The sequence below is a fragment of the Guyanagaster necrorhizus genome (assembly GCF_019112545.1).
Source record: "Guyanagaster necrorhizus MCA 3950 unplaced genomic scaffold BT62scaffold_6, whole genome shotgun sequence".
Lineage (NCBI taxonomy): Eukaryota > Fungi > Basidiomycota > Agaricomycetes > Agaricales > Physalacriaceae > Guyanagaster > Guyanagaster necrorhizus.
In genome coordinates this window covers 1,506,524-1,531,544 of record NW_025064885.1, presented here as the reverse complement: position 1 = coordinate 1,531,544, position 25,021 = coordinate 1,506,524, and the positions used below count along the sequence as shown (strand labels likewise).

General features: G+C 48.0%; 8 protein-coding genes across 8 annotated transcripts; 4 read left to right on the top strand and 4 right to left on the bottom strand.

The window, feature by feature from the left end:
- Position 1: 1 nt before the first annotated feature.
- Positions 2 to 6,278, bottom strand: BT62DRAFT_985674 (Sec63-domain-containing protein). The gene is made up of 24 exons (XM_043189957.1): positions 6,147 to 6,278; positions 6,078 to 6,097; positions 5,895 to 6,009; positions 5,686 to 5,845; positions 5,570 to 5,636; positions 5,436 to 5,521; positions 5,263 to 5,385; positions 5,108 to 5,215; positions 4,975 to 5,053; positions 4,914 to 4,927; positions 4,734 to 4,858; positions 4,601 to 4,689; positions 4,437 to 4,549; positions 4,289 to 4,381; positions 4,153 to 4,235; positions 3,677 to 4,106; positions 3,565 to 3,619; positions 3,326 to 3,507; positions 3,254 to 3,270; positions 3,071 to 3,204; positions 2,751 to 3,010; positions 2,617 to 2,694; positions 1,594 to 2,567; positions 2 to 1,540 (listed from the first exon to the last, which is right to left on the bottom strand). The coding sequence occupies exons 1-24, from the start codon at positions 6,236 to 6,238 to the stop codon at positions 262 to 264; spliced, it is 4,776 nt and encodes a 1,591-aa protein (XP_043042858.1). The 5' UTR covers positions 6,239 to 6,278; the 3' UTR covers positions 2 to 261.
- Positions 6,279 to 6,488: 210 nt separating this feature from the next.
- Positions 6,489 to 9,433, top strand: BT62DRAFT_929324 (general substrate transporter). The gene is made up of 14 exons (XM_043185697.1): positions 6,489 to 7,012; positions 7,068 to 7,097; positions 7,153 to 7,236; positions 7,297 to 7,479; positions 7,534 to 7,641; positions 7,758 to 7,774; positions 7,827 to 7,917; positions 7,971 to 8,225; positions 8,285 to 8,317; positions 8,371 to 8,658; positions 8,711 to 8,792; positions 8,843 to 8,896; positions 8,949 to 9,026; positions 9,085 to 9,433. The coding sequence occupies exons 1-14, from the start codon at positions 6,851 to 6,853 to the stop codon at positions 9,270 to 9,272; spliced, it is 1,653 nt and encodes a 550-aa protein (XP_043042857.1). The 5' UTR covers positions 6,489 to 6,850; the 3' UTR covers positions 9,273 to 9,433.
- Positions 9,361 to 11,067, bottom strand: BT62DRAFT_679465 (uncharacterized protein). Its single transcript, XM_043181844.1, has 7 exons — positions 11,001 to 11,067; positions 10,361 to 10,948; positions 10,240 to 10,310; positions 10,162 to 10,172; positions 9,747 to 10,111; positions 9,598 to 9,694; positions 9,361 to 9,544 (listed from the first exon to the last, which is right to left on the bottom strand). The coding sequence occupies exons 2-7, from the start codon at positions 10,795 to 10,797 to the stop codon at positions 9,413 to 9,415; spliced, it is 1,113 nt and encodes a 370-aa protein (XP_043042856.1). The 5' UTR covers positions 10,798 to 10,948; positions 11,001 to 11,067; the 3' UTR covers positions 9,361 to 9,412.
- On the top strand, positions 10,616 to 12,151 carry BT62DRAFT_929323 (armadillo/beta-catenin/plakoglobin). Its single transcript, XM_043185696.1, has 9 exons — positions 10,616 to 11,110; positions 11,164 to 11,235; positions 11,291 to 11,386; positions 11,440 to 11,453; positions 11,507 to 11,568; positions 11,619 to 11,738; positions 11,788 to 11,867; positions 11,919 to 11,987; positions 12,037 to 12,151. The coding sequence occupies exons 1-9, from the start codon at positions 11,015 to 11,017 to the stop codon at positions 12,067 to 12,069; spliced, it is 642 nt and encodes a 213-aa protein (XP_043042855.1). The 5' UTR covers positions 10,616 to 11,014; the 3' UTR covers positions 12,070 to 12,151.
- Positions 12,152 to 12,239: 88 nt separating this feature from the next.
- Positions 12,240 to 16,068, top strand: BT62DRAFT_945559 (uncharacterized protein). Its single transcript, XM_043187952.1, has 4 exons — positions 12,240 to 15,125; positions 15,183 to 15,274; positions 15,327 to 15,791; positions 15,842 to 16,068. The coding sequence occupies exons 1-4, from the start codon at positions 12,560 to 12,562 to the stop codon at positions 15,848 to 15,850; spliced, it is 3,132 nt and encodes a 1,043-aa protein (XP_043042854.1). The 5' UTR covers positions 12,240 to 12,559; the 3' UTR covers positions 15,851 to 16,068.
- On the bottom strand, positions 15,749 to 17,783 carry BT62DRAFT_1073832 (uncharacterized protein). Its single transcript, XM_043178971.1, has 4 exons — positions 17,539 to 17,783; positions 17,097 to 17,485; positions 15,842 to 17,042; positions 15,749 to 15,791 (listed from the first exon to the last, which is right to left on the bottom strand). Exons 1-3 carry the CDS (start codon positions 17,737 to 17,739, stop codon positions 16,088 to 16,090), a joined length of 1,545 nt encoding a protein of 514 aa, XP_043042853.1. The 5' UTR covers positions 17,740 to 17,783; the 3' UTR covers positions 15,749 to 15,791; positions 15,842 to 16,087.
- A 183-nt stretch (positions 17,784 to 17,966) lies between these two features.
- BT62DRAFT_929321 (uncharacterized protein) lies at positions 17,967 to 20,453 on the bottom strand. The gene is made up of 11 exons (XM_043185695.1): positions 20,294 to 20,453; positions 20,223 to 20,235; positions 20,037 to 20,173; positions 19,969 to 19,981; positions 19,493 to 19,914; positions 19,292 to 19,439; positions 18,861 to 19,247; positions 18,694 to 18,808; positions 18,342 to 18,643; positions 18,137 to 18,281; positions 17,967 to 18,084 (listed from the first exon to the last, which is right to left on the bottom strand). The coding sequence occupies exons 1-11, from the start codon at positions 20,356 to 20,358 to the stop codon at positions 18,068 to 18,070; spliced, it is 1,764 nt and encodes a 587-aa protein (XP_043042852.1). The 5' UTR covers positions 20,359 to 20,453; the 3' UTR covers positions 17,967 to 18,067.
- Positions 20,454 to 21,973: 1,520 nt separating this feature from the next.
- On the top strand, positions 21,974 to 24,342 carry BT62DRAFT_964485 (glycoside hydrolase family 9 protein; the record flags this gene model as incomplete). The annotated part of the gene is made up of 11 exons (XM_043188732.1): positions 21,974 to 22,247; positions 22,298 to 22,318; positions 22,378 to 22,403; positions 22,456 to 22,504; positions 22,554 to 22,624; positions 22,676 to 22,718; positions 22,774 to 23,373; positions 23,426 to 23,550; positions 23,607 to 23,658; positions 23,711 to 23,904; positions 23,955 to 24,342. 11 exons carry the CDS (start codon positions 21,974 to 21,976, stop codon positions 24,225 to 24,227), a joined length of 1,728 nt encoding a protein of 575 aa, XP_043042851.1. The 3' UTR covers positions 24,228 to 24,342.
- Between the last annotated feature and the right edge of the window lie 679 nt (positions 24,343 to 25,021).

Sequence of the window (25,021 nt, the reverse complement as noted above, 5' to 3'; positions counted from 1 at the left end):
CAGGGGATACACGGTGACCTTGTTTCAGGTTCAACGTGCGCTGATCTTCATGCTGTAACTTAGAACTAAGAATTATATGAACTGAAGTTAGATTCCGAAGGACACCTCTCCAGGATTTTTTCCGCCGCGTTCGAGCCTTTCTACCTCGCCCGCTACAGTCCGCAAATGGGTTAGCCATGATACCCAACGGATTTTGTATTGTAAATAAGGTTTCTGAGATCCACCAGCGCACAGTCAGCATGATGCCACACTAAAATATCGCTAGTTCTGATTGGTAAGCCCGTCTACGATACGCGACAGATTTCCGTCTCTCGAATCCGAGGAGCAATCGTAGTACGCTGGATTCGTCGAGATCCGCTGTGAAAGGAATGAAAATGACAACACATCCACCATGTCCTGTTTGCTCTGCAGCCTGCCTCGGGTTGTCTGATCTGTATGCCATGCCGCCAACTGATCGGATTCCAAAAGCCGCGACTCCAAAGGTAACCCCTCGTTCAAGAACCGCATTAGTGTATCCTTTGCTTCACCCTGGCAGAACAAATAGAAGTCTCCGCTTCCCAAGTGCCGGACCGCCCTACCCTGCATACGCACCAACTCTGTGACATCATAATCCTTCAGCCCATCTTCGGCATGGAAATATTGCGTCCCTAGTACCACCACCACTCTAGCCCTTACAGGAACACTCCAGCAAGATTCTCGCGGCACGATTAGAACCCGAAGCACCCCTTCGGCATACAACTCCACCATCAGATGTCTATCTTCTCTCCGAATTCCCTCGTGGAAGAACCCAATCCCTTTAAGAATAAAGTCAATGAGAGAAGCATCTCGCAATTGCACGCGGTGTTGATCAAGAAACTCTTGTGATATCCCTGCAGGGAGATACCCCACTTCCGTCTCCATCTCCAGCGCGCATTGAGTAATAAGATCCTGGGCAGTTATGCGGCATTGTGCGCGGGATGGCACAAAGATGAGGATTCCCCCACTTGTGTCTTCGGATCCTGCTCTGGTGATGGCGGCATGAGCGGGTTTCGCCATTGCCTTGAATAAAGATGCGGATTGGGGTATGTTGAACGTTTGTATATGTGTGGAGAGACTTTGCCCGCGATCACGGGGCCGGAAACTGTGCAACGCGAAGGGATCAATATTGAGCCACGCAACTAGGTCACCTGGGTCATTGAGTGAATTCGAGGCACAAACGAACCGCGTGGGACAAGTCTGCGTAGCATGTAACAATAATGAAATTGATAGCTCGTAGGTGGCGTCCAAGCGTTCGAGATCTTCACATATAATGAGGTCATACCCTGTGAGTGGTGCCCTGGGGTCTCTATGAGACAATGCGTGTAGCAAGAGAGAGGTCGGAACCAAGAGCATTCGTCGACGCTTCTTTGGGGGGAGCAGGAAATTTTCGTCCTTGGCAATTTCCACGGTAACACCTGTAACGCTGGATCCTATTCGGAGTTGGGAGGAAATCTCGGCGAGGGAACCTTTTGATGGGACGACTATCAGGACAGACGCGTCAGGGTGTCGTAGCACCGTAGTCCTATTGAACCCGACTCATCAGAATCCCTAAGACGTCAAGCAACTTGCACATACCAAACTAAAGCCACTAGCAATGTTGTCTTCCCGCTACCAGTCGGCGCACACAACAATGCGTGAGACTGCGTGTGGAGCAAACTCCAAAATACTTGGCTTTGAATAGCGTTGAAATTATTGATACGATTTGCAAAAATCGATTCGACAACCGGGTTTTGCAGGACGGTAGGTGCCAAGAAGGGAATATCCAGAATGGGGGTGTGGCTGTTGGATACCACTGGCATAGTTAAAGTTTCCAATGATACATTGGCCTCGTCCTCAGCCCCCATCCACCTATCAGAAACAAACCGGATAGTAACGGAAGGCGGTGGTCGACCATCGGGTATAGAGATAACAAAGTCCACGTTCAGGGTTTCAGTGACTTGCCGGAAAAGGAGATGTGATAGATGTAGGATATTCAACCCATCGTGATCTTCCACCCATAGCCAAAACGGTTCTGAACTTCCATGCACTTTATCGTTCCAGGAAAAGGCTCGTCTTACCTGAACGCATATCTTGAGGACGTCAGGTCCAAGAGGTCGTAAGTTATAAAGAATCTTGACGGTCGGAAATTGTTTGACCGCGGTCAACAATGCCTTTCCGTGATGCTCGTTCATGTGAATGAGTTTTCCTAGTTCCTCCGCACCCAAGGTCGCTAGTTCTGCCGGCGCCCATTGATCTGCCCAAGTCTCCAAAGCATAAAAAACATCTGGTTTGAGGTCAAACTGCTTCAGAGGCTGATCATAGGGCCATAGTCGCTTCTCAATAGCTTTGCTCATCCCCATAAGGACGGTCGTGACGGTCGCCCATTTCCGACTGATGGCAATCTCTAGTAATGCACGGATTATACGGCCGCCATTCTGGGCTACATATGCCATGTCTGACACGAGCGCAAAATCCTCGACAGGCTGTCTGGATATATACCCTTGGAGAAGGATGTTCACCTTTTGCTGGCTCGTTTCGATGCTTCTCTCAGGATTGGTTTCGGCCCGTCCCTGTCAATGGAATTAACGATCTACGCGAGTGGTCAAAGTTTTTAAACACCTTGACTTCGCAGGGTACGATGTCCCCAAGCAATATGAGCTCCTTCTCTTCAGCATCCCTGACTTGGATTTGATTGAACTAAAAAGAAGTCGTCAACAAGTAAACCGAGGTACCAGACTATACGAATTTCCTACCTCAGTACTCATACTCAGCATGGCCAAAACATCAGCCTCAGACATCTTCGGACGAAACTCCTTGTTGAAAATCTCGATAGACTCGAAACGAATATAATACTTAGCAGCGATCCGTCCGAGGTCCGTTATCGTGAAGGCACCCGTCTCTCGGTCATAGATCATCATGCGCACTTCCGCAAGTTTTTGCACCGCTAAACCGACCAATTCGTTGCGCTTATTGCCAAGGTTTGGGTCATCAGATGCGGACTCCCGCAGTATCCCTGCAAAATCCAACTTAATCCCGACGAGAATCAAAACCACCGGTAACGGGACCTTCTTACCGTATCCATAAGGGTTCTTCCGCATCCTGACGAAGAGATATGTGTAGCCTAGCCATTGTACCGCGTCATGTGTGTTGGCGACAGTACCCAGGGACACTTCGGCATTCAAAGCGTCGATGATACCTCGCCGGAACCTTATGCAATTAGTATGTCGTTCCCAGTCGAAGTGGCCAGCTGACTTACTGCGATTCAATGGGATTCTAGGTGTAGAGGACAGATCAGATAGATGTTGATCAATTCAGGGTATCTGGTTACCTGTGAAGTTATTGCGTTCAAGTAGTACGTGAGCTTGTCCTCAGTTGTACATATGTAGCCTTCGCCGCTAGTTTCCAGCCCAGGACGGCCCGCACGGCCAAATACCTGTAATACATCTAGCACGGAAAGGTCCACGAAAGCACCTTTGGAGCTATCGTAGACCTGTGTTCCTTTAATGATGACTGGTGATATAAAAGAAGTGATGAGATTCAATTGACTTCGAACGAGCTCCGACTTACCGGCGTGGGCAGGAAGATTGACACCCCAAGCAAGCGTAGCCGTACAACACAGAACCTAGGGTAAGTAGAGTTAGTGTCATAGGACCAGTTTAGCTACAGCATGTTCTCAAACCTTGATAGCCCTTGCATCGAACATGCGTTCCATCATACTTCTGTCAGACCTTAGCATCCCAGCGTGATGTATACCAAAGCCGCTATCGAAAAGCTGCTTCATTTCCCTATTCTTCGACTGACCTATGTCACGGCGGAAGTGTTTCCACATAGGGTGGTCTTGACAACTGAAATCGTCAATATTTTCTTCAAGATTGGCCATGTCTTTGACAGACAGAGCAGTCTTAACAGTATCTTTTCGTGAGTGGACAAATACCATAACCTGGTGACCCTGCGCCACTAAATCAGATACTTTCTGGAAAACTACATGGTCGAGATTTTTGCGTGATTGAGAGCTGCCTGGTTTGCCTTTGATGCCGAGAAAATGCTGTTCGAGAGGGACTGGACGGAAGGATGAATCGAAGTAGAACAGTCCTGTGTAGCGTGAGACGCTGTGAACGTTTAGCTGTGTATACTTACAAGGGATGCCGAAAATACCTGAGGAACTCCGCGACGTCAACATAATTAGGTAGGGTAGCACTAAGGCCTACAATTCGAATGATAGATTGACTCGATTCTACCTGCGAGTGATGGTCAACTTGGAGTCCGTTCGGAAAATAGGGAGAGATCACACTTGTCGTAGAGTACGGGCAACGATGGTCTCGATGACCACGCCACGCTCTTCATTCAGCAGATGAACTTCATCGATTATCAGTAGTTTAAGCAGCTACTTGCAGTGATATTTAGTTATGAATTCGTTTGCCCTGAACATACGTACTCACTGAAGCAAGCTCTCCTTCCCCCGTCGGTTTTCGTGTAACGACATCCCATTTCTCCGGTGTGGTGACGATGATTTGGGTCTGCGCGATTTCAGCTTTTGTCATCTGCATGTCGCCTGTCGTACATTAGTCCGATGGGCTCCCGGACGGGTAGCAGGCAGACAGACCAGTCAATTCCCTTACTTGGATAGATAGCCATTGAAGCCGTCTGCTAAACTTTCGCACGATCTCTGAAGCCAATGCCTTCATAGGAGCTCTATCGACCGATATCAGCCCGGGCCCGGAATTATGATGAAACACACTTGCACATATATGATCTTGAATGAATCACGATCAATTGTTGCGCGTATATTTTTGTCATCATTCTTGGACCTGTGCTGGTCCAAGACGCGCAAAATGGTCATCATGGCTACGTCGGTTTTACCCTTGATGGCATTGAGTAATCCAGCGCAACTGCCGGACAAAAGTGAGGCTACTTACAGCACCAGTAGGAGCTGACAAAATGGTTCATAAGATTCTTGTCAACAAAAAGAAGGCTTACCACAGACAAGCATATTTTCATTGGAACCATATGCCGTGGGATAGACAATGGATTGAATGCGGTTCAGTGACGAGTAACCCTAAAAGAAATGAGTAAAAAAGCGAAAACAGGCAAGGAAAATGGATCGGCGCACTGGAAAAGACCCTCGTGCTATTGGATCCAGTTCTGAGACGGGGATCAAACGCTCTGTACTCCGAGGAGGAATAGGCTTGGAAGGAGGAATCACAACCTCATGGTATTCCTGTGTTCAAGTTTTAGAGGTGATGATCTAAATTACTTGGCACTTGCCTCGTACTCTTGCCGTGTGGTATCTACAGGTAGTATATATTTGCCGCCCAGATGTGACAACACATTGCCTTGACTGATGGATGAAGATGTGTATACATGAGGCAAAACTTCGGCTTCAGGTTGCTTTCAGAGACATGTGAGAACGGACGCTGAATGCATCTGCCTCTACATACCGCGACACCAGTAAAGAGCGGACGAGCTGCGTTCTCTCTGAGGGTCTTCTCGGTGCGCAGACGCGCAGACTCTGCAGAAAGGTCATCTGATCACATATCAGTCGAAGAGAGGATACTATCGATGTCGGATCCACCTGGTATCCGTTCATTCTCATGGTCGGTCTCTTGACTTACATGCTGTCCGTGGAGAAAGTCTTGAAGCTTGATGCACATAAATACCTCACTATCACCAATGACAGAACGGGTCTACCTCTCGAGCAAGTACATCGCGGTTGTTGAGGATCTCCACGACGAGGTCGATATCATGAAACCCCACAATATCGGCGAGCTCCCCCGAAATTTGATCACTTGGGCGACCTGACGAGAGCACGGACAGCAAAGAAATCGCGATCGACGGCCCATGGGGTTTTCTGACAGCGCATGAACAAAGATATGAAGGTGTTGAACAAGAAGACACACAATAGGACACTTGAAAGGACGTCGGATTGTGATTTCTGTTCCGCGTGGCGGTAGATGTCAAGAACCGAATTCGAGGGCTCGTCGATGAGGTCCCCGTCTCCGGCGACTTCGGCTGCTTTGATTATTTTTTTTTGCGAGGGTGAGCAAGAAGTATTTCTTCCGAATGACAACTGAATGGCTCACAGTTCATCTGACCATGTTGACTGCGGGGGAATCAATTACCGGATCCAACCAAAGAATGCAGAAACTGACCCAGTATTCCAGCTGCTGATGAGCTGATGATTGTCCTGATACTCGGACGGAGCTCCAAGGAGAAAATGAAGATGCACGGCGAGTCCAGGCATAGTAGTTCAAATTAAAATGGAAGATGAATGGAAGAATCAGAAACGGACCGCTCAACTTTGGTGCAGGTGATTTCAAATTAGGTAATACCTGGCGAGTCGGCGATTCGGCGTCGTACCTGGCCCAACGATGACGTCATCCGGGGTTATGGGGCCCCCCCGATTTGGCCGCGTTTGTGATTTGTGGAGAGTATCGCGAACAAACACGATGCAGAGCCAAGGTCCAGCTTATTTATAGAACTACGTTCACGCTACTCGAACAGGCCACCAGTGGAGTGTTTCGCGCTTATTCTCTATCGTCTGTTGGCGCTCTGGACTTGGAGGACAGGATCTCTGTTGTCGCTTGTTCTTTGGGAAAAGTATCCGCATTCTACTTTAAAAGTACCATCGTAATCTGCTCCACCCACTACCAAATGCCTTGCCGACGCCTTAGGGTGGTGATTTCGTGAGATCCCCGGAAAACCGCTCCGGGCGCTGGAATGTATAAAGAGGACCCTCCAAATTGCACCTTATCCCTGTGCTTCCTCTCTCCACCCCCGCATCTGTACAGCTATCTCGTTGTATACGTACCGAGTCTATTTTTGTCTCTCCTACATCACGCTGCCAGTGTCACTCATGGCCTCTGATAACGAGAAGCCTCGACATGTTCACCATGACGCTTCCGACTTCGAGAAGGATGTCGCTTCTTATGACTTCAAATTACGGGGAAGAAAATTGACTGCCGCCATCGCATTCATCAGCGGCACAGGATTCACTCTCTTCGGTTATGATCAAGGTGTATGTCTCGTTCTCGTTCTTCTTTTCTTCCATTGCTCATAGGTGTGTGTTGCAGGTTATGTCCGCCCTGCTGACCGCCAACCAGGTAAGCTGAACCTTTCTTTGAATCGTTAGTTCAATCAACTCAAATCCATTTACAGTTCGACAAAGTGTTCCCACAGGTCATCGTTAACTCTGCTCATCCGAAACACGCGACACTACAAAGTTTCGTGGTGGCAATATATGTCAGTCATCTTAAAGTTACTATTCGGTCCGCAGGCAATCATACTTACTATGCGCCGCAGGAGATTGGATGTCTAATTGGAGCGTTGTCCAACCTTTGGCTCGGCGACAAGCTCGGTCGTCGCAGAACAATGGTTCTTGGCGCTATCATCATGACTATTGGTGCTATCCTGCAGACAGCGTCTTTCAGCTATGCCCAAATGGTTGTTGCCCGGATTATAACCGGCGTAGGTAACGGTCTCAACGTAAGCATTCAGAGACCCTCACACTAAAAACTGAACTAAAAGCTTTCATTCTAGACATCCACTGTACCAGCCTATCATGCGGAATGTTCTCCTGCTGCTAAACGAGGAAGCTTGATCATGATTGAAGGCGCACTCATTGCCTTTGGCATCATGATATCGTATGTTACCTTATCGATCCGTTTCAGTGGAATGTACTCATCGTTTTCCCAGATATGTGAGTAATTTTGGGTCTTACGTTTTCGTGAACGGCCCCCCGTTAATATGGTTTGTGTGATCAGTGGATCGATTTTGCGCTGTTAGTTCATTTCCCTTACTTCTGATGTCCACTATTTTACACAAACCCGCAGATTCTGGGCTGGCAATTCATCTGTCCAATGGCGTTTCCCAATATCATTCCAAGTTTTCTTTGCTGCGGTGATGGCCGTGGGTGTTAATTTCGTGAGTATCTGACCTTATGTTGCCTCGACAGCAACCGAGATGTTTACACATAGCTGCCTGAATCCCCCCGATGGCTTATCAAAGTTGGTCGTAAAGCCGAAGCCCTAGCCGTCATTTCTGCCCTTGATGACAAGCCCGCCAATGACCCAGAAGTGCAGCAAACTTTCAAGGCCATCAGTGAAGCCGTTGAACTTGAAGACGGAAATACACCCACCGGCAAAGTAGCGCTCAATGAAATATTTACTGGAGGACGTGGCCAGAACTTGAGGCGGGTCATTCTGGGTGTTGTTGTTCAAGCCTTCCAACAGGTCAGCCTTTGCATACATACGCCCTTATCTCCAGATTCTGATCGCTTCCATCCAAACAGCTCACCGGCATTAACTTGATCACGTACTATGCTGTGGGTTTTCTGCATTTATAGTTGTCGCAATATAATTCCTTATCTTGTAACAGACCATACTTTTCGAGCGTCTAGGTCTCTCGGATGTCAAGTCGCGCATCCTGGCTGCCTGCAACGGCACTGAATACTTCTTCATCGCGCTTCTACCCCTCGTATTGATCGATCGGGTTGGACGAAGGAAACTTATGCTTTTCGGCGCCATAGGCCAATGTATAACTATGGTTCTGTTAGCCGTTCTAGGAGAGGTGGACAATTCACCGGCACAAATCATCAGTGCAGTGCTTTTATTTGTATTCAATTCGTTCTTTGCCCTTGGTTGGTTAGGCATGACTTGGCTTTATGTGAGTATGGTTTCCACAAATTTGGAGTGTGCTTATCTTGTCCCCTGCTTAGCCCGCCGAAATTGTTGGTCTGCGTATGAGAGGCCCTGCCAACGCTCTGAGTACAGCGAGCAATTGGATATTCAACTTCTTGGGTAAGTGTAGCCCATTGATCAGTATTAACATTTGCCTCATGTTGCTTTAGTTGTCATGATTGTAGGACCCTCCTTTGAAAACATCAACTGGGGAACATATATTGGTGTGTTATTTGTGACTTGGCACTTACGTTAGTTTGTTGATCATTTTTCTAGTATTTGCTTCTCTTAACGCCATGATCGTCCCTATCGTCTATCTCTTCTTTCCAGAAACGGCGGGAAGATCACTCGAAGGTGCGCGTTCAGCTTGTATATTATTCATCACCAATAGCTCATACATTTGTTTCAACAGATATGGATGTTATTTTCGCGATCGCCTACAACGAAAAGGTCTCCCCGGTGGCTGTTTCGTTACGGAAAGACATTCCAGCCGCCGGAACTCCCGAAGCTGACAGAATTCTTGGATTTACCAGTGCGATGTCCTCTCGAGAGGACATTCGGGAAATTCGTGAACACCACGAACCTGATGGCAAAGTGTAATCCTATGAAATATTGCACGATTGGAGCGCGAAATTAGCACCATAGACCCTAGGGATGCATACTGTATATTAGGTAGAATTCGCGCTTCTTACACGAGACATGCCCGTCTATACTGTATATTCATTCAATGATATTGATGTTCATCTTCGCTTGTATTCACATGGCTTAAGAACATCACCCTTTGAGAGAATAGTCGTCCACTCCCTGTCAGTTTTAGGCTTCCTGGGAACCTTCCTGAATTCGAATGTGGTGAAGTGGGTATTGCTAACATCCTAAGGTAGAATGTGTTAAAGGATGACAGGTTTGTAAGATGACGGATAATTACCTTAGAGTCAAGTCGAAATCCTATCGAGGTAATAAGAGAAATAAATTGTTTATCATCCGCGAAGCGACTTGCAACTTCGGCTACCTTGAGTTCACCACTAGCGTTGGACGTCAGCATAACATGATACCGGATTTGAGGCATATTCTTACCCAGGTCTCAAAACTCTCCACGCCTCTCTTATGCAATTAGGCCAGTTAACTCCCATTAAACTCAATGCGCATATTACGACGTCAACGGTGTGGCCTTGGCCATCTCCCTTATCATGAAGTGGTTCGGAACCAGGCAGAGGAAGCTTGTTGCAGATATCAGCCTCCACAACGAAGGCATTTGTCGAGACGAGATCAAAAGATAAAACGGTGAATCCTTTCGGCAAAAGAGCATGAGCGACAGCGGCATCTCCGCATCCAAAGTCTGCAATGACAGTCTTCGGAGGATAGTCTGACAGTGCAGCGATATAAGTCTCCACGGGATTAGTCGGCCAGGATTGGACTTGGTGACGGAAACCGGTATGATACTAGAAATTTTATCAATACAGCAACAGGGTCTTGTGAGGTGACGACACACTTCTTCAAATACTGCGTATCAGAGGTTTGGTTGAACATCGGGACCAACAACGACATCAAATTTGAAGTTTGAACGTACCATTCTTGTCCCCTTGCATCATCGAGAATGCTTCAGAGCTGTTTGACTTGTACAGCGTTTCATTTATCATCCTGTATTTGTGGCATGAATATGCATACGCGAGACGGTGGCGGGTTCTGACCTGAAGCGCGCCCCATTCAAACTTTCCTTCATTTCTTTCTGTAGGTCGGTAAGACCATCCTTACTTTGTACGACATTAACACTAGGCGACGATTCTTCCACTGCACATTTCGTCTTTATTTTCTTAGTCGGCCGATGCAACGACTGTCGTGAGTCCACGGCTTTCAACGGCCGCGGAAGAGAGATAGCCTTCTTTTTGTCCTCATGCGTGTCAATTTTAGACTTTGGTTTGCGAGATTTGTCAGCAGACTTCGGCTCCTTGACCCGCTGGCTCGATGAATTTCCCTTGAACCTGTTCATCAGTTTCCCCAAGTTGGCCTCGGCGGCGAGCAATTTATCGGAATCTTCGGATGCTCTTCTCCGCTTCCGAGAGGATGAGGTGGCCTCTGGTACTGGGTCAGACTTGACAGACCAACCTGGAACATCGAATAGTGGCATGATGGCGGTTGAGGACAATGAGCGGTGGTGGTGGTTGAGGTGGAAGAGTGGAAGAAGCACAGGGCACGTTCAGAAAATGCCGGTGACCAAACAAATAGGCGATAAAGAGATAAGATCGACCGTCGGTCAATTGGACTACAACAAGGGTCAACTAAAGTGCCTCTATTAACCCTTACCGTCCCGGCCGATAAGCAACGACACACCTTGACTTCGTATCATGTCCTCCAAAGTAAATCAGCTATCGCATCCCGTCGTCAACGCAGAGCTCTCAAAGCTCAGGCAGTCGTCGACGTCCTCGAAGGAGTTCCGTGAGGTACGCTCGACCATCGCATCAGCCTCTCTGTCATTCTCACTCAGATTCTTCAGGGCATTAACCACATTAGTCTAATACTAGGGCTTGAAGCCTCACGATCTCTTGAAGAAGAGTCCTTTGATGGAGTTGGTTCATTCAATTGTCGTCAGAAAGGAAGGGATCTGACACCGAACTCCGTAGCAAACACCCATTGGACCGTTCAAGGGCACTGTTATCAAACCTCGTGTGGGTTTGACGCCGATTCTGCGTGCTGGTTTGGGAATGTCAGACGCCCTGGTACGTGTTGCCACAATCCTGTGCTTGTACGTTGTACTGACATCGAACGGCAGTTGACTCTCTTCCCGTACGTTCTTTGTCTCTCAAAATGCAACTGTCATGGCACGCCGCATATTCCAGATCAGCGCCCGTCTACCATCTCGGTCTTTATAGAGAGAAGGTTACTCTCCAGCCTGTAGAATGTAAAGTGCCATGCTATAATGGCCTTCCCTGCGGCTGATCGCATTCCCAGACTATTCCAAGCTCCCTCCGTCTCCTTCAGTTGACAAAGTTTTCTTGCTCGATCCTCTGATCGCGACTGGTGGAACGGCTTGTGCTGCCTTATCTATGATCGTGGATTGGGGTATTCCTAGTAAGCCGTTGCCATGAATGTCGATTCATTATTCTCATTCTATCAATAGTCCAGAACGTCAAGCTTCTCTGCGTCCTGGCTTCAAAACCGGGATTGGAACATGTCCAGGCCGAGTTTCCTGAATTAGAGGTAACCGCACTTGTGCTAAATGTTGGGAACGTTTATCAAGCTCTTGGTTAGATCTGGGTGGCTGGCGTTGACGATGAGTTGACACCCCAAGGTATCATAAGCCCGGGTCTCGGAGACACCGTAAGTTCGCCGTGGTGTTGATCGTTCTTTCGCTCATAAGATAATTCAGGGTGACCGCCTCTTCAACACCATCCGTGCATGATTACTATAGGATAGATTGTATATACCTATTGATTGTCGTAGAATGACATGCTGAAAAGAACAAACCAAGTTTGACCATTCCATCAGGCAGATTGGACTTCTTGAGAAGAATTCATAGACTTGAGCTAGGTTGAACCAGTTGTTGGAGAAACGAGTCTGCCATATGTAAGTGGCTAAGTTATCATTTGAGAAGAGAAGTCAACAGGCTGGATCCATCATTTGTGATGATGATGTATGTGTTCTAAATATCAACCGAATTCTGATATGCCAAACTTGCGCAGGCCGCCAACAAGTAATAGCGAGCTCGATGGATTTCTGTGCGCGACTTTGTGTAGAATTGTAAATGCGTTGGAACGCCCAAGTGAGGTCGGGCCGGCTAGGGCCGGGACTGATTTGAAATGAAAGACGTGATTTTGCGCAGAGATTGCTCATTTACGAGCAATGACTATACGCTTTTTTCAGAACGGAATGAATAGATTCTATCCAGCGACATGATGTCTGGCTCCTCGACCCCACTCTCATCGACGAAGACATTGTCCACGGCAGCCTCACCCAAGCTAAAAGCAAATGGGCTCGAACCCCTTTTCTTCAATCCCCGAATACCGGCATCCCACCTAATAGAATATATTGCCTCGAGGCCGCAGATCAGCTCAACGATTTTTGTGTATGATTTAGCAGAGCAGACCGGCTTTGGCACGCTAACCAAGTCCTGGGTGAGGTCTGGCAAGGTGTCAGCTCCCGTCGTGGACTTGCAGACGAGGACTGGTGCTGGATTGACGCTTGTCGGCCGTTTGTCGGAGGGTACCAGCCAGGATGGTGTTATCACTGCATATACATCGACTAAAGGCCTTTCATTGATGGCTTCTTCCCTATCCTACCTCCCGGAGGCAGGCCCAACTAGCAGATTAGTCCTGCAAGTCCCCAACCTTCTTTTCGCCGACGATGCCCTGTCGATTTCACCGTCTCTCGCCCCCCTTGCTACTTCCTTACCCATTCTTCCAAGCAGCCTCGTCATTCTTCTCTCCGCGACCCCTCAGGAAGCTGCTGACTTTGCGCATATATCCTATCAGCTCACCTGCCATCATGTTGTACACATCTTCGACCACTATGGAGCTGCCCGCGAGATAGGCCACTCTGTCTCTCCCCTGTCCCCCTTCCTTGTTAAAGAGAATAGTTCAGTGGCACGTATCCTGGCTCAAGCCGGATATTGCTTTTTCGACTATACTGGCGACTCGGAGGCAGAGACCGTCGTTATTCTTCTAAATGGCCCGTTAGCATTAGCTGCCAAAGCCATTGCCAGCCGATCTACAGGCTTTGGGGTTATTTCTGTGAATGTATTGAGACCCTGGGATGAGGACAGTCTCCGGGACGTCTTGCCAAAGACAGCACGTATCATTCATGTTTTGGATGACGTGCCGACCACTTTGACGCAGGGCTTTTTGTACGCTGATGTCTTCGGCGCACTGCTCCACTATGAGGCTGTGTCCGCCGTTCACGGACATCCCGTTACTCCCGCCCTGACTCAGTCGTATGTTTTGAAAGAAGACGCGTTCACCCGCTTCCTCTCGAAACTAGTTCCTGCGTCTGTCAAAAATGTGTCAGCTTTATTGCCCTTCTCCGCCAAGAAGTTGTTCCTCTTCAGCACTCCCAATTCTGCATTGACATCCTTTTCGCATGTCCTGGAGGAAGTTTTCCTGTCCAACAAAGGCGTATCAGCGCGTCTCCTTACGGACCACGATGCATTCTCCAAGTCTGGGGGCATTACGATTAACCGTATGGTTCTTTCGCCCAAGAAGAGTGTGACGCCTTTCCTCCCCATTCCCATCGCCCTTCCTCTCGAGAAGGACGAAGTTGATTTCCTTGGTATATTGGAACCAAGCCTCCTCAAATCCCATTCCCTTGTCAAATATGCTAAACCCGGCTCTGTGATCCTTGTCATCACGTCCTCGTCGCCTGCAGAACTGTTGGCTAATTTGCCTTCGGAGTCAATCGCGTCCGTGGCTCAGAAAGGCGTGCATCTTTACACCCTGGATGCTGCGGGTATCGCCTCTCAACTTGTTGACGCCTCTAACACCGACACCATTGAAAACGTCCTTGTCACCCTCGCTTTCCTTAGGCTGTATCTAGGAGGTGCTGCACGGGAAGAACTTGTAGCTACTGTCGCAAAAAGTGCCTTTGAGAGTGTTGTACAGGGTGCTTCACTCGAAGCGGTGAACTCTGCTGCTTGGTCGGGCTTGGTCGATGTTGAGACTCCCGCAGTCTCCAACGAGGATGCCACTTCAGGCGCACCGCAGAAGGAGATTGAGTTTAATGCAGTCCTCGTTGAAAGTGATGACGGTGATTCAGTGGTCACTCATGCGTATGTGGGTACCTGGCATGATGCGGCGAAGCACCTCTTGTTCCATGACGCGTTCACCCCTTCCGGACTGGCCCCCGAAGCCTCTCTCCGCCCAGAAATTCCCGATGATACTTTCCTTGTTACGTGCGTAGTCAATCGCCGACTTACACCTCTGGAGTACGATCGCAATGTCTTCCATCTCGAATTCGATACTTCAGGTACCGGGCTTAAGTATCAGATTGGTGAAGCACTAGGTGTGCATGGTTGGAACGATGCACAGGAGGTCCTTGATTTCTGCGAGTGGTATGATGTCGACCCTAATCGTCTTGTCACTATTCCCGTGGTAGCTGGTGAAGATAACATGCACACACGCACCGTCTTTCAAGCGCTGCAACAGCAGATCGATCTTTTCGGCCGTCCACCAAAGTCGTTCTACACTGATCTCGCGCCTTTCACCACCTCATCCGTCGACAGACATGCTCTTCTCTTCATCGGGTCAGCAGAAGGCTCCTCGACTTTCAAGAAATTGTCGGAGAAGGATACCGTTACCTTTTCAGATGTGCTGAGAACGTACCCCAGTGCCAAGCCTGGCATCGAGCGCTTGTGTGAACTTGTGGGCGATATTAAGCCAAGGCATTATAGTATTGCCAGCGCTCAGAGTGTCGCGGGGGACCGCGTTGATCTACTCGTCGTAGCTGTGGATTGGCTGGCACCGAATGGTGAGTGTCAACTGTTTCGCCGTAAAAGTACTGTCCGCTGATGGCCCTTGAATCCAGGCTCTCTTCGCTACGGTCAGTGTACACGGTATCTAGCTGGTCTCAAGATTGGCCAAAAAGTCACCGTGTCCATCAAGCCCAGTGTCATGAAGGTGCGTCGTACATAAACTTGACTGCCTTGTTTCTAACTGACTCTTTCCGTAGCTACCGCCGGACAATATGCAACCACTCATTCTCGCCGGTCTAGGCACGGGAGCCGCCCCCTTCCGAGCCTTCCTACAGCACCGCGCTTGGCTCCTTCAGCAAGGCCAAAAAGTCGGACCTGTCTACTACTACTTCGGATCTCGGTATCAGTCAGCAGAGTATTTGTACGGAGAAGAGATTGAATCCTTCATACTCGATGGTGTCATCACTCGCGCCGGCCTGGCGTTCTCTAGGGATGGTCCCAAGAAGGTCTACATCCAGCACAAGATGCTCGAAGATTCGGAAGCGTTGGCTACCATGATTCAAGACCAGAAGGGTGTTTTTTATCTTTGTGGGCCTACATGGCCCGTGCCTGACGTGTATGAAGCCCTTGTTAACGCACTCGTGAAATACAAGGGTCAAGATGCTGCGTCTGCCGGGGAATATCTTGAAAGTCTCAAGGAAGAGGAGCGATATGTACTCGAGGTATGACATTACTTCCATGTCGGTCTTCTTTTGACTGAGCCGTTTTCTAGGTGTACTGAGAGCCATACAACTGATACAACTATTGTCGAGATTATAAAATAGTGATCTGTGTCCTTGCTTATATAGTAGTGTACAAATTATACCTTCTGCTATTCATGTAGACATAATGACAGAAATGCAAGCTCATAAGTATGCAGAGTCTGGGTGTAGCTTGGCAGGGCTTTGTCTACCGTTTCAACATGCAATGACCCATCCACTCAGTTTATCGTACAAATTTCTAGATACCATCGATATCATTAATCATCATCCACCCAGTCGTTCGCAACGACGCGTCGTACATATTGCCGCACCCATCCAGGTCGACGCGCATGTTGAGCAGCGAGTTCTTCGCGTCGCTGCTCTCTACGTCGATTTTCTTCCGTATCTTCACCGTCACCCCGTACCTCCATCGCATTGGCTTCCGTCCGTATTCGCCCTTCTCGCCGGCGTAGAACAGCTCTTCGTCTATCCCAAACTGCGGGGTGAACTGTCGTCACCAGCAGCATCATGAACGTCATGCATTTCTGACCAAACGTAGGAGGCTCTGTTACTGTTCCCTCAAGCATACGTTCCTCATTTGGTATGTTTAGATTGGCGAGGGTATCCAATACTCCCATAGAGGGTACTTGTGCTCCGTCTACTCTTCCGACCTCAGCAGCAGCAGCACCTGGAGCGACAACCGCTGCAGGTGGACGATTAACCTGGTTATCAGCAGGTGCTGCATCTCCAGCTGCGGGCCGTTGATCTTCAGCCACAGGGGCAATCCATCTGTTAAAACCATGTCGAGTCCATATTTCATAGAGGGCCCATCCCATTATCAAAATGCCAATGAACGGCTTCCGCGCAGGTGCAAAAAAGTAAAGCAATAACAGTGTTCGCAGTAAAAGGAATGTGAGGGGCAGTAAGAAAGGGCGTATTTGAAGTTGGGGAAGTTCTGGAGGTGCTGGCATCTGGTTACCCACGGGTACATCATTTAAGACGACATTCTGAGGGTTCTGAATAGTACCATTCAGAAGCCTAAGTTGCTGTAGAAGCGCAGTAACTTGGGGAGGAATGGTATCATGCTGCGTTGTCTGAGAAACGGTGCGTGTTGGCACGGGGATGGCATCTGATTTCAGGATGGAGAGCGTATAAGACAGAACTTTAAGCGCATGCTGCTGTGTCGCAGTAGGGACTTGCGATGAATCCTCCAAGCTCAAGTAATTCTTCCCTCTAGAAAGGACAATCAATAAGACGCCGGAAACGAGAACAGCCACTGATACGCACTCTCGGATAACTGGCTTGTACCTCACGCCACCAGAAGTACGAGGGGGATAGTCTGCGTCAAAGATAGGTGGCCACGACCAGCCTTGACTAGCAAGATATCTCACAGCCTCCCTCCGCGGCGTGGTTGGATGTGACATTCGAACGACATCACACTGCATAAGTGCGAGCAGCGCATTGCGGTGCTGGAAGATCACATATCCCAGTGACGACGACCGTGAAGGAAGAGTCCACGATTGAGCTTCTGATACTGAACGAAGAAGCTGGCCAACTGAAGACGATGCGAGCGAAGCAGGGGAAATTGAAGATTCTGTTCTTGGGACCAGTGGGGGCGAATCTGACCAAGCCGTAGGATGAACCGCCAGATGAACGATACGTGATTCATCAGGGGACTAATTCAAAGTTCGAGGCAACTATCACAATAGCAGCAGTACAGCAGACTCACGGTCCAAATGGCATCAAGCCTCTCGTGGTCAGCTAATGCTCGGCCTCGCCAAATGAGTCTCTGTCCATCAACACGAGGTCGGCCTGTACAAACTGCCTGGATCTGCTCTTTGACTGCCAAGATTGTGGACCCACTGTCAACGTTGACCGTGAATGAGTGAGCATAGGCGGGTAGCTCGACGTGCAGCTCGACCAGCGACATGGAAGTATGAGAAAGTGTTATCTGCCTACGTGGAGAGGTCCTTTCCCGGCAGTCTCTGATGTCACGTGTTATGATCGCGACACGGCGCGCAATTCACCGCGACCGTCGGACTCAGATATTAGTCGATTAGACGCTGACATACTTACTTGAAAAGCAAAGGACAAGCAAAATTCCTACGGATGATTGTATCTCATCTCACAAGACTCAGCGCACGGACTTTCTAAAGCATTCAAACACGCAGATATAACTCGAGAATAAAAATAATCCAAATGAACAGTAACGGTAATTACAGAAATCTACATTAAACACAAGACGATGTACAAGTCAATTACAAGTCAAAGGACACTGCGAAGAACTTGGGTTAGACCAAGTGTTAGACAAGAACAATGGGGCATACCATCTATGAACGGTAGCTTTCTTTGCAATTTAATGGCTGTGGTCTGCAGGACCGCGCGCATTTCATAGATTACCTCTACAGAGATTAGGGATGGGGACATGTTGAACTCTTGCCGAAGTACTTTGATGCAGGCCCTTAGTGCTAGCTACATCACGTCAAGGATGTAGTGATGAATATAATAAATGCAATGTAACAGTCTGCTTACCGTCAGTATCGGGTCCAGACGACCGTAGTCTTCATCCACAAGGTTTGCAAAGAAGTTGGCCATCTGGGCCATTGTGTCAAAACATGCCTGGCGAGATTCTAGATTCGTCGACGCTAGCAAAAGATGGAGCTCTGTCAGGGCAGTCAAGTCGACAATCTCCGCCAGCTTCAATGCTCGAGAAAAATGATGATCTACATCGAGCCCTGTATTCAACATACGCTGCTTGACACGAGATAGATGAACCTGTATCCTTCGCATAAGGTCCCAATACTTCGTATAACATCGGCTTGAACGTATCGAGCCTGTGGAACACATTCATATTTGTTAGACTTACTTTATTATGTCCACTCACAGCACTGCTCATCATCCCAAAGACAAATTAGCTGTTGGACTTCTTGAATATATGTTGCAGCAGTCGTCCTTGCACAGACGGCAAAGATATCAATCGGCATGGAGGCATGGAATTCCTTGTATGGATTGAGGCGAATGAGAGACCACAGTGATTGAACATGGACTCACCGACAACAAGTACAGCTCCGAATCGAGTTCTGGATGAAAGAGGCAAGGAACGCGGAATTGGACATGAGCCGCCTTGTCCATGTAAAATACTTGCAATATAGCCCCGATCTCGTCCTCCGTAGCTGGTATAGTAATGGTATCGTTGCTTAACGTTGGGTGTGATGACCTTACTAGATGAAGGTCATGTCGCATCAGGAGATGGGCCGATTTGAGTAGGTATTCCCGGCCCTTGAAAACGTCACCCTTGGTGAAATAATACAAAGATATAATTCCGTGTGCTTGTAAGGATGTTGTAGGCGGGAGGATTTCTCGGGAGTCATTTAGATAATCGAGCACGCTTTGCAGTTGCATGGATTCAGTGAGCATTCTGAAATATGACGATTCCTCCTGGAGAAGATCAGCGAAAGCGCATAGGTCAGACGTTGACGCACCTGTACCAGTGAGCCCCATAGCTGGGCGACATGGACCATAACAGGATGTACAACAGAATTTGATAGGTCTCCACGGCTGACTGCGAACAACTTCTCGTCTGACAAGCAAACTCCCAGCTGGGCTCTGTGGGAAAAAAATATTTCGCGCCTGTATTAGAACGATCAATTTTTTGTTCGCGAAGATAAATGTTGTCCGCGCACATCGGAGAGAGATCAGACATATGGAACACTTCCATCCCACCTTTCTCTCTAGGTATAGGCTCCATCAAGCTGAATGTGTCGCCTGTTAGGAGATCTGCGTATGCTGGGATTATATCGAGGGTTGTTCCAGTGACGGATTGATTGGTAGATCCTTCGATAAATAGCGTAGTAGATGTTTCGTCCTTGGTAGGTAATATAGATTCTCCGAGAGCTCTTTCCGAGCTAGACCGACTAGACGAAGAGCCAGAGTCCGAAGCACACCTGTCCTGGGATTCGTAGACTCGCAAACGATCCTCAAGCTCCTTTATGCGATCATAGAGTTCAGCCTTGATACTCCGATGCACGCCATCGTCATACTGACAATCGTCTTCCTTGTTTGCAATTCGACATGTAGAGCAGAAGGGACGGCTGGCGTCGCATTTCTAAATGACTGTTGATCAGGCTTCGCTGTTTGAATATGTTGGCACGCCAGTTACCTTCTTCTTGCGTCTACAAAATATATTCGCTTAAGCAAAGGGTGAAAGCCAAGGAACAAAGTGCCTACCGGCACGGTACACAAGCTGCTCCTTTCTGCAGGAGATCACCTTTTGATGCCGTGGGAACGGGGTCGACGTAGACGCAATTGACTGACTTGCGCGCCTTCGAGCATGACCCGCAAGTTGGATAGACACCATCACAGCGCTCCGGAGCAGTTTAAAATGCCGCTATTCCGCCAAATAAGGTCACTCACTACTTTTCGAGCCCTGTTCATCAACGGCACTACGGTGAGAAGTGTACGAGGGTCGGGAAATGGATACTGACCTGCATGATGTGCAAGTCTTCGGCGAGGGCTTCAACATGAGACGGTAAGTGGAAGAAGATGCCATGGATTTTAACACCTCATCGCCAGCATTCCTTGATAACGTGGTGATCTTCACAGTCGGTATGAAAGTTTACGTCGCACCCATGATCATGGTGATCGTGACTAAGGTTTTTCCAACACATTCATCTCGGATCTTGCCGAGATTTGCAGCGGGCACTACAATTTATCTGGGGTCACTTGAGCGCCGTCCGTCGTAGCACTCCATATTGCTATAAACCAATAATATCTACAAGAGGCTATCAAGAAGGATATCTTGGCGCTTGTATTGTATAATCCTGGTCTTGACCGATTGTTAAGCGAGATTGATCTGGGGACTTTTCCCATCAGCAAATTTTCGTGTCTGGAATCGAAACAACCTCTCATCATGGTGATATATTCGTTTTTCAATCCAGACCTTGCTTGCCTTTTTTCCCCCGGAGAGGACTGCAATAGCGATCCGGTGAGCGGTTCTCGTTGGATTCTTGCAGTGGCGACAAGCACATTTCTCACTGGTACCAGGAACAACTCCACTGCTTAAACCGTGCCTCGGCCTCTTTGTCAAGTCGTCTCATCAATGTTACCTTGGCGTAAAATTTGAGGGACGTGGATGTGCAGAGAATCAAAGCACTGGCAACGGTGTAATGTGTTGACCTAACGGGCCATTATTAGGTCTGGTAGTTTTTCGTCAAGGACGTCTGCCAGCCACCGAGTCTGCAGATAGTACATAGACATACCGGAATAAATGGTACTCAATAGGATGCATTTACCTTTGTCAGAATTTTCACCGCTCCGCATAACCCCCCACATGGATTCTGGCTCTTGACCAAAAACATCCTGGTATTCAGTACGTACAGAGCGTAGGTGAGGTGAACGGCCCACAGCCTACTTGATATACAAAGTGTCGAGGCGGTAATAGTGTATGGCTCGTCGCTCGCTGACGGTCGAAACCCATTGCCGCCGATTGGCACGCTCCTAATCCAACTTTCCAATTCCTTGTGTGGCCCGGAAATGACTAAAGTTTAAATAAATTCCAGCTTCGACATAGTATTGTTACATAAAATAAAGATGACTGCTTTCCCCTGGGAAATCCAGAAGGTCTCGAAGAGGCAAAAATCAAGAGATATGATATCACATCGGTTTTGCTGTTTTGTAGCCTCAAGTACTCTGTTTCTTGAAAAGAACAATTTATCGAAGGACTAACTCAGCTTCAGGAACGCTGATAAATCTGTGTGAATCAAGTTTTCTTGAATGTCGGAGATGATTTGGAATGAGTAAAGTGTTTCTCCCAACGATCAAGGTTCCACTTCCCTGGCAGTGCCACGGATCGACCATAGACTTTCACTCCGCCAGTTTCTGGAATAGAGTGAAAATGGATAACTGAAAGAAATGTTGAGTGAGATATAATTCATTACAGAGAATGCGGCTGGAAATTGACTCAGTCGGCCATTTCGAGCAGTATGTGTTCTTGAAGTCGTCCTGTGTCGGATCATCGGTCCGGGGTAAATGAACCAAGTCCTGACGTAATGGGATGAAACGCGATTCACTCACTCCCTTATTATGTTGTCCAGGACCTGAACATCCCCTGTCTCTCTTTTCGCCTTTCTTCTATCCTCACTGTTTCTCACGTAGAACATTGGGAAATGCACGGACTCTTTACTGTTCTTGCGAGCTCTCTGTTTAGTACCGTCGTTGGACAATTATCCCTCCCGAATCCGCCAGTTATACCTCCTGCTGCCTCCAACGGGACCATCCCTTCATCAGGAACCCCAAACCCACAATGGAGTACATTGCTGGGAAATCTAATTTACTTTTATGAGGCTCAGAGAAGTGGGCGATTACCTTCGGACAATCGTGTGGGATGGCGAAATGACAGCGCTTTACAGGATGGATCTGACGTCAATATTGATTTAACTGGTTCTTTTATATTATTGTATCGTTTTTTCTCTCTAACATAATTTCAATAGGTGGATATTATGACGCTGGGGGTGAGTATTATCACTGAATTGCTACCATGGCTGACGCTCACGGTCATTGCCATCCATAGACTACATAAAATCCACATTTCCGCTAGTACGTGAAATTCATCCATGTCCTAACCCCGCAGGCTCATGCGCATAGATAGTCCTTTACGATCACGTCAATCTGCTGGGGCGCTACGGATTTCGGAAAAGGTTGGTGGACCCATTCTCCTCGCTTCGAGTGCTGATTCCCAAACCCAAGGTTACGATGATTCTAACCAAACGGCTTATCTGGACTCTATGCTACGTTGGGGTTTGGACTGGCTTATCAAAGTAAGCCTCTCCACACTTAGTAATTCACTCCATAATGATGTTTTCCCACAGGCGCATCCCTTGGACAATACTTTATATGTGCAGGTTGCTAATGGTTTGAGTTGTCACTTTTCTTCACCTTTGCAGTGCTCAATAAATTTTCATTGCAGGCAGTGTCGATAATAATTATTGGGGCGGCGACGAAGACATACCAACACCGCGGCCTTCGTTCCAAATCAACGATACCTCCCCTGGGACTGACGTTGCTGCGGGTGTCTCTGCAGTCTTCTCTGCGTGTTCCAATCTTTATGCCAACCGCGGTTTCGGTGGGGTTTACCAGTCCCCTGCGGCTTTGACCGACACCACCTATTCGGAAATCCTCCTCAATCATGCACAGAGCTTGTTTACCTTTGCTGTCAATGCGTCTGGTGGCCAAGCTCTCTATCAAACGTCTGTCCCCTCCGTCACTGAAAGCTATGCATCGTCATCGTATCAAGATGAATTGACCCTAGCTGCATTGTTCCTGGCTTGGGCAACTAATTCAACGACTTTGTACCAACAAGCAGAGAACTATTATTCCTCATTTGGACTTTCGGGGCAGGATGGCGTCTTCAACTGGGATTCAAAGACCCCTGGGCTGGCTGTTCTGTTCGCTCAGATCGCTCAGTCCGGTTCTTCCCTCGACAGTAATCCCTCTAGGTGGCAAGAGGAGGCCGAACGTTATTTTGACAGGATAGTAAATAACGGCGGACCGGCGGTTGAAACGAAAGGTTAGGACCGTTTCATTGTGTAAACTCATTTTAGTCAACTTTGGTTACTAAGGTGGATTGCTGTACTATCCCGGAGATTCTGATGAAGCAAGCCTCAACCCTGCTTTGAATGCGGCAATGTTATTAACTAGATATGCACCCATGGCTTCTTCATCCGGGAAGACGGCATCATATATGGTGCGTACTATCAAGACACATCAGTGTTCGAAACAATTGTCTCATGGGCTTCCTAGAATTATGCACAGAAACAGCTAGATTATGCGCTCGGAAAGAATCCTATGTCGGGTAGGTTATGTTCCTTTCCTTGAAAGACGACGACAGTCAATTTTGTCTGTAGTTCCATATGTTGTCGGTTCAAACCCCAACTCCCCCTCAAACCCTCATTCGGCCATGGCTAGTGGTGGAGACGATATTACTAACATCGACAACTCGCCAGAGGTAGAGGCATACGTGCTGTACGGCGCCGTCGTCGGAGGACCGGATGAGAAAGATACCTTTCACGACATGCGTAGTGATTGGGTGCAAACTGAGGTACGATTCTTTCGTATGTGTTGACAAATACACTCACTGTAAATATATAGATCGCCCTGGACTACAATGCACCTATGCTGACACTCGCTGCGATGCATGTTTTGAATGATACAAACGATCCGTACTTCACAGCTCTACAAGCAGGAGCATATGTTCGACCACAAGGCGCGCCGTGCGATGCTGCGATCAAGGACGGATGTGGTTCCAACAGGTTGAGCAAGGGGGCAATAATCGCAATTGCAGTTTGCATCAGTGTTGTTGGAGTTGTACTTGTATCGCTGGCAGCGTACTATTTCTTGGTGGTTAAGAAAAAAAGATCATGAAGGGATGACGGACAGTTGTCGATGACTCACTTTGTTATGCATGTGTTCGACGATGTATACCAACTGTATTGGTGTCAGCCATCTTTGGATATTTTATTGTTTTCTTCTCACAGACATTCCACTGGACGTAGATCGGAAAATCCGGTAGCAATCTCTTCGATTATTCGCCCATCAAGCCAGCTATCTGGTTCGAACCTGGACTTTCAAAGGGTCTGTGCTACGTGAGATTGGCCAAATTGAACTCGGCCTGCAATGCTCCTTAAAGCTCTTCTTCCATTGGGATCCTCACTATCTAACCTTAAGTTCCCTTTTGCGCAGTTGATAATCCAGATAAAAGTCGGCAATTCTTTCCCTTCTGCCCCGGTGTTTACATCGATATTACTGCACACCATCACCGCTAACGGCTACGGTAATATTTGGGGGAGGCCATCGATTGGTTAAATAATTTGGCGTCGTTGCGTCAGAGGTTGTTTCGTCTTCATCGATGACCTCTGCGACCCCATCAATCAAGTCCTGTGTTCGAACAACCTTCCCGTATTTTGTTTCTTCAGCGCGTTTGTTATCAACACTGTCGCTCATCGATCAACACGCCTGCCTATGTACAATTATAATAATTACCAGTAACTTGAAATCTTCAGTCTGGTTTGCATTGCCTTATCATCGATCCCGGAGCCTTATTCTACCAGCTTTATTGTTTAATCTTTTTTTCCGACTGCCTTTCTATTTCCCTTTGTCCTGTAGTACGCCTTCGTACGGTGCTTGGTAGTCCTGAGGCTGTCCCAGTGTCTCGCATG

Coding starts and splice junctions, on each gene's coding strand:
- BT62DRAFT_929321 (XM_043185695.1), bottom strand. CDS start 20,358: ATGGCATCTTCTTCCACTTACCGTCTCATGTTGAAGCCCTCGCCGAAG. Junction 18,809..18,860: donor CGGAGCTGTACTTGTTGTCG/GTGAGTCCATGT, acceptor AATCCATACAAG/GAATTCCATGCCTCCATGCC. Junction 18,644..18,693: donor TTGGGATGATGAGCAGTGCT/GTGAGTGGACAT, acceptor TGTGTTCCACAG/GCTCGATACGTTCAAGCCGA.
- BT62DRAFT_679465 (XM_043181844.1), bottom strand. CDS start 10,797: ATGCCACTATTCGATGTTCCAGGTTGGTCTGTCAAGTCTGACCCAGTA. Junction 9,695..9,746: donor TGGAGAGTTTTGAGACCTGG/GTAAGAATATGC, acceptor GTCCAACGCTAG/TGGTGAACTCAAGGTAGCCG. Junction 9,545..9,597: donor GATTTCGACTTGACTCTAAG/GTAATTATCCGT, acceptor ATTCTACCTTAG/GATGTTAGCAATACCCACTT.
- BT62DRAFT_945559 (XM_043187952.1), top strand. CDS start 12,560: ATGATGTCTGGCTCCTCGACCCCACTCTCATCGACGAAGACATTGTCC. Junction 15,126..15,182: donor GGATTGGCTGGCACCGAATG/GTGAGTGTCAAC, acceptor CCTTGAATCCAG/GCTCTCTTCGCTACGGTCAG. Junction 15,275..15,326: donor TCAAGCCCAGTGTCATGAAG/GTGCGTCGTACA, acceptor CTCTTTCCGTAG/CTACCGCCGGACAATATGCA.
- BT62DRAFT_929324 (XM_043185697.1), top strand. CDS start 6,851: ATGGCCTCTGATAACGAGAAGCCTCGACATGTTCACCATGACGCTTCC. Junction 8,659..8,710: donor TAGGCATGACTTGGCTTTAT/GTGAGTATGGTT, acceptor TCCCCTGCTTAG/CCCGCCGAAATTGTTGGTCT. Junction 8,897..8,948: donor CAACTGGGGAACATATATTG/GTGTGTTATTTG, acceptor TCATTTTTCTAG/TATTTGCTTCTCTTAACGCC.
- BT62DRAFT_929323 (XM_043185696.1), top strand. CDS start 11,015: ATGTCCTCCAAAGTAAATCAGCTATCGCATCCCGTCGTCAACGCAGAG. Junction 11,111..11,163: donor CCTCGAAGGAGTTCCGTGAG/GTACGCTCGACC, acceptor CAGATTCTTCAG/GGCATTAACCACATTAGTCT. Junction 11,236..11,290: donor AAGAAGAGTCCTTTGATGGA/GTTGGTTCATTC, acceptor CGAACTCCGTAG/CAAACACCCATTGGACCGTT.
- BT62DRAFT_985674 (XM_043189957.1), bottom strand. CDS start 6,238: ATGCCTGGACTCGCCGTGCATCTTCATTTTCTCCTTGGAGCTCCGTCC. Junction 6,010..6,077: donor TCAACATGGTCAGATGAACT/GTGAGCCATTCA, acceptor AAATAATCAAAG/CAGCCGAAGTCGCCGGAGAC. Junction 4,236..4,288: donor TTGCCCGTACTCTACGACAA/GTGTGATCTCTC, acceptor CATCACTCGCAG/GTAGAATCGAGTCAATCTAT.
- BT62DRAFT_1073832 (XM_043178971.1), bottom strand. CDS start 17,739: ATGTCGCTGGTCGAGCTGCACGTCGAGCTACCCGCCTATGCTCACTCA. Junction 17,486..17,538: donor GGCTTGATGCCATTTGGACC/GTGAGTCTGCTG, acceptor ACTTTGAATTAG/TCCCCTGATGAATCACGTAT. Junction 17,043..17,096: donor TACAAGCCAGTTATCCGAGA/GTGCGTATCAGT, acceptor TGTCCTTTCTAG/AGGGAAGAATTACTTGAGCT.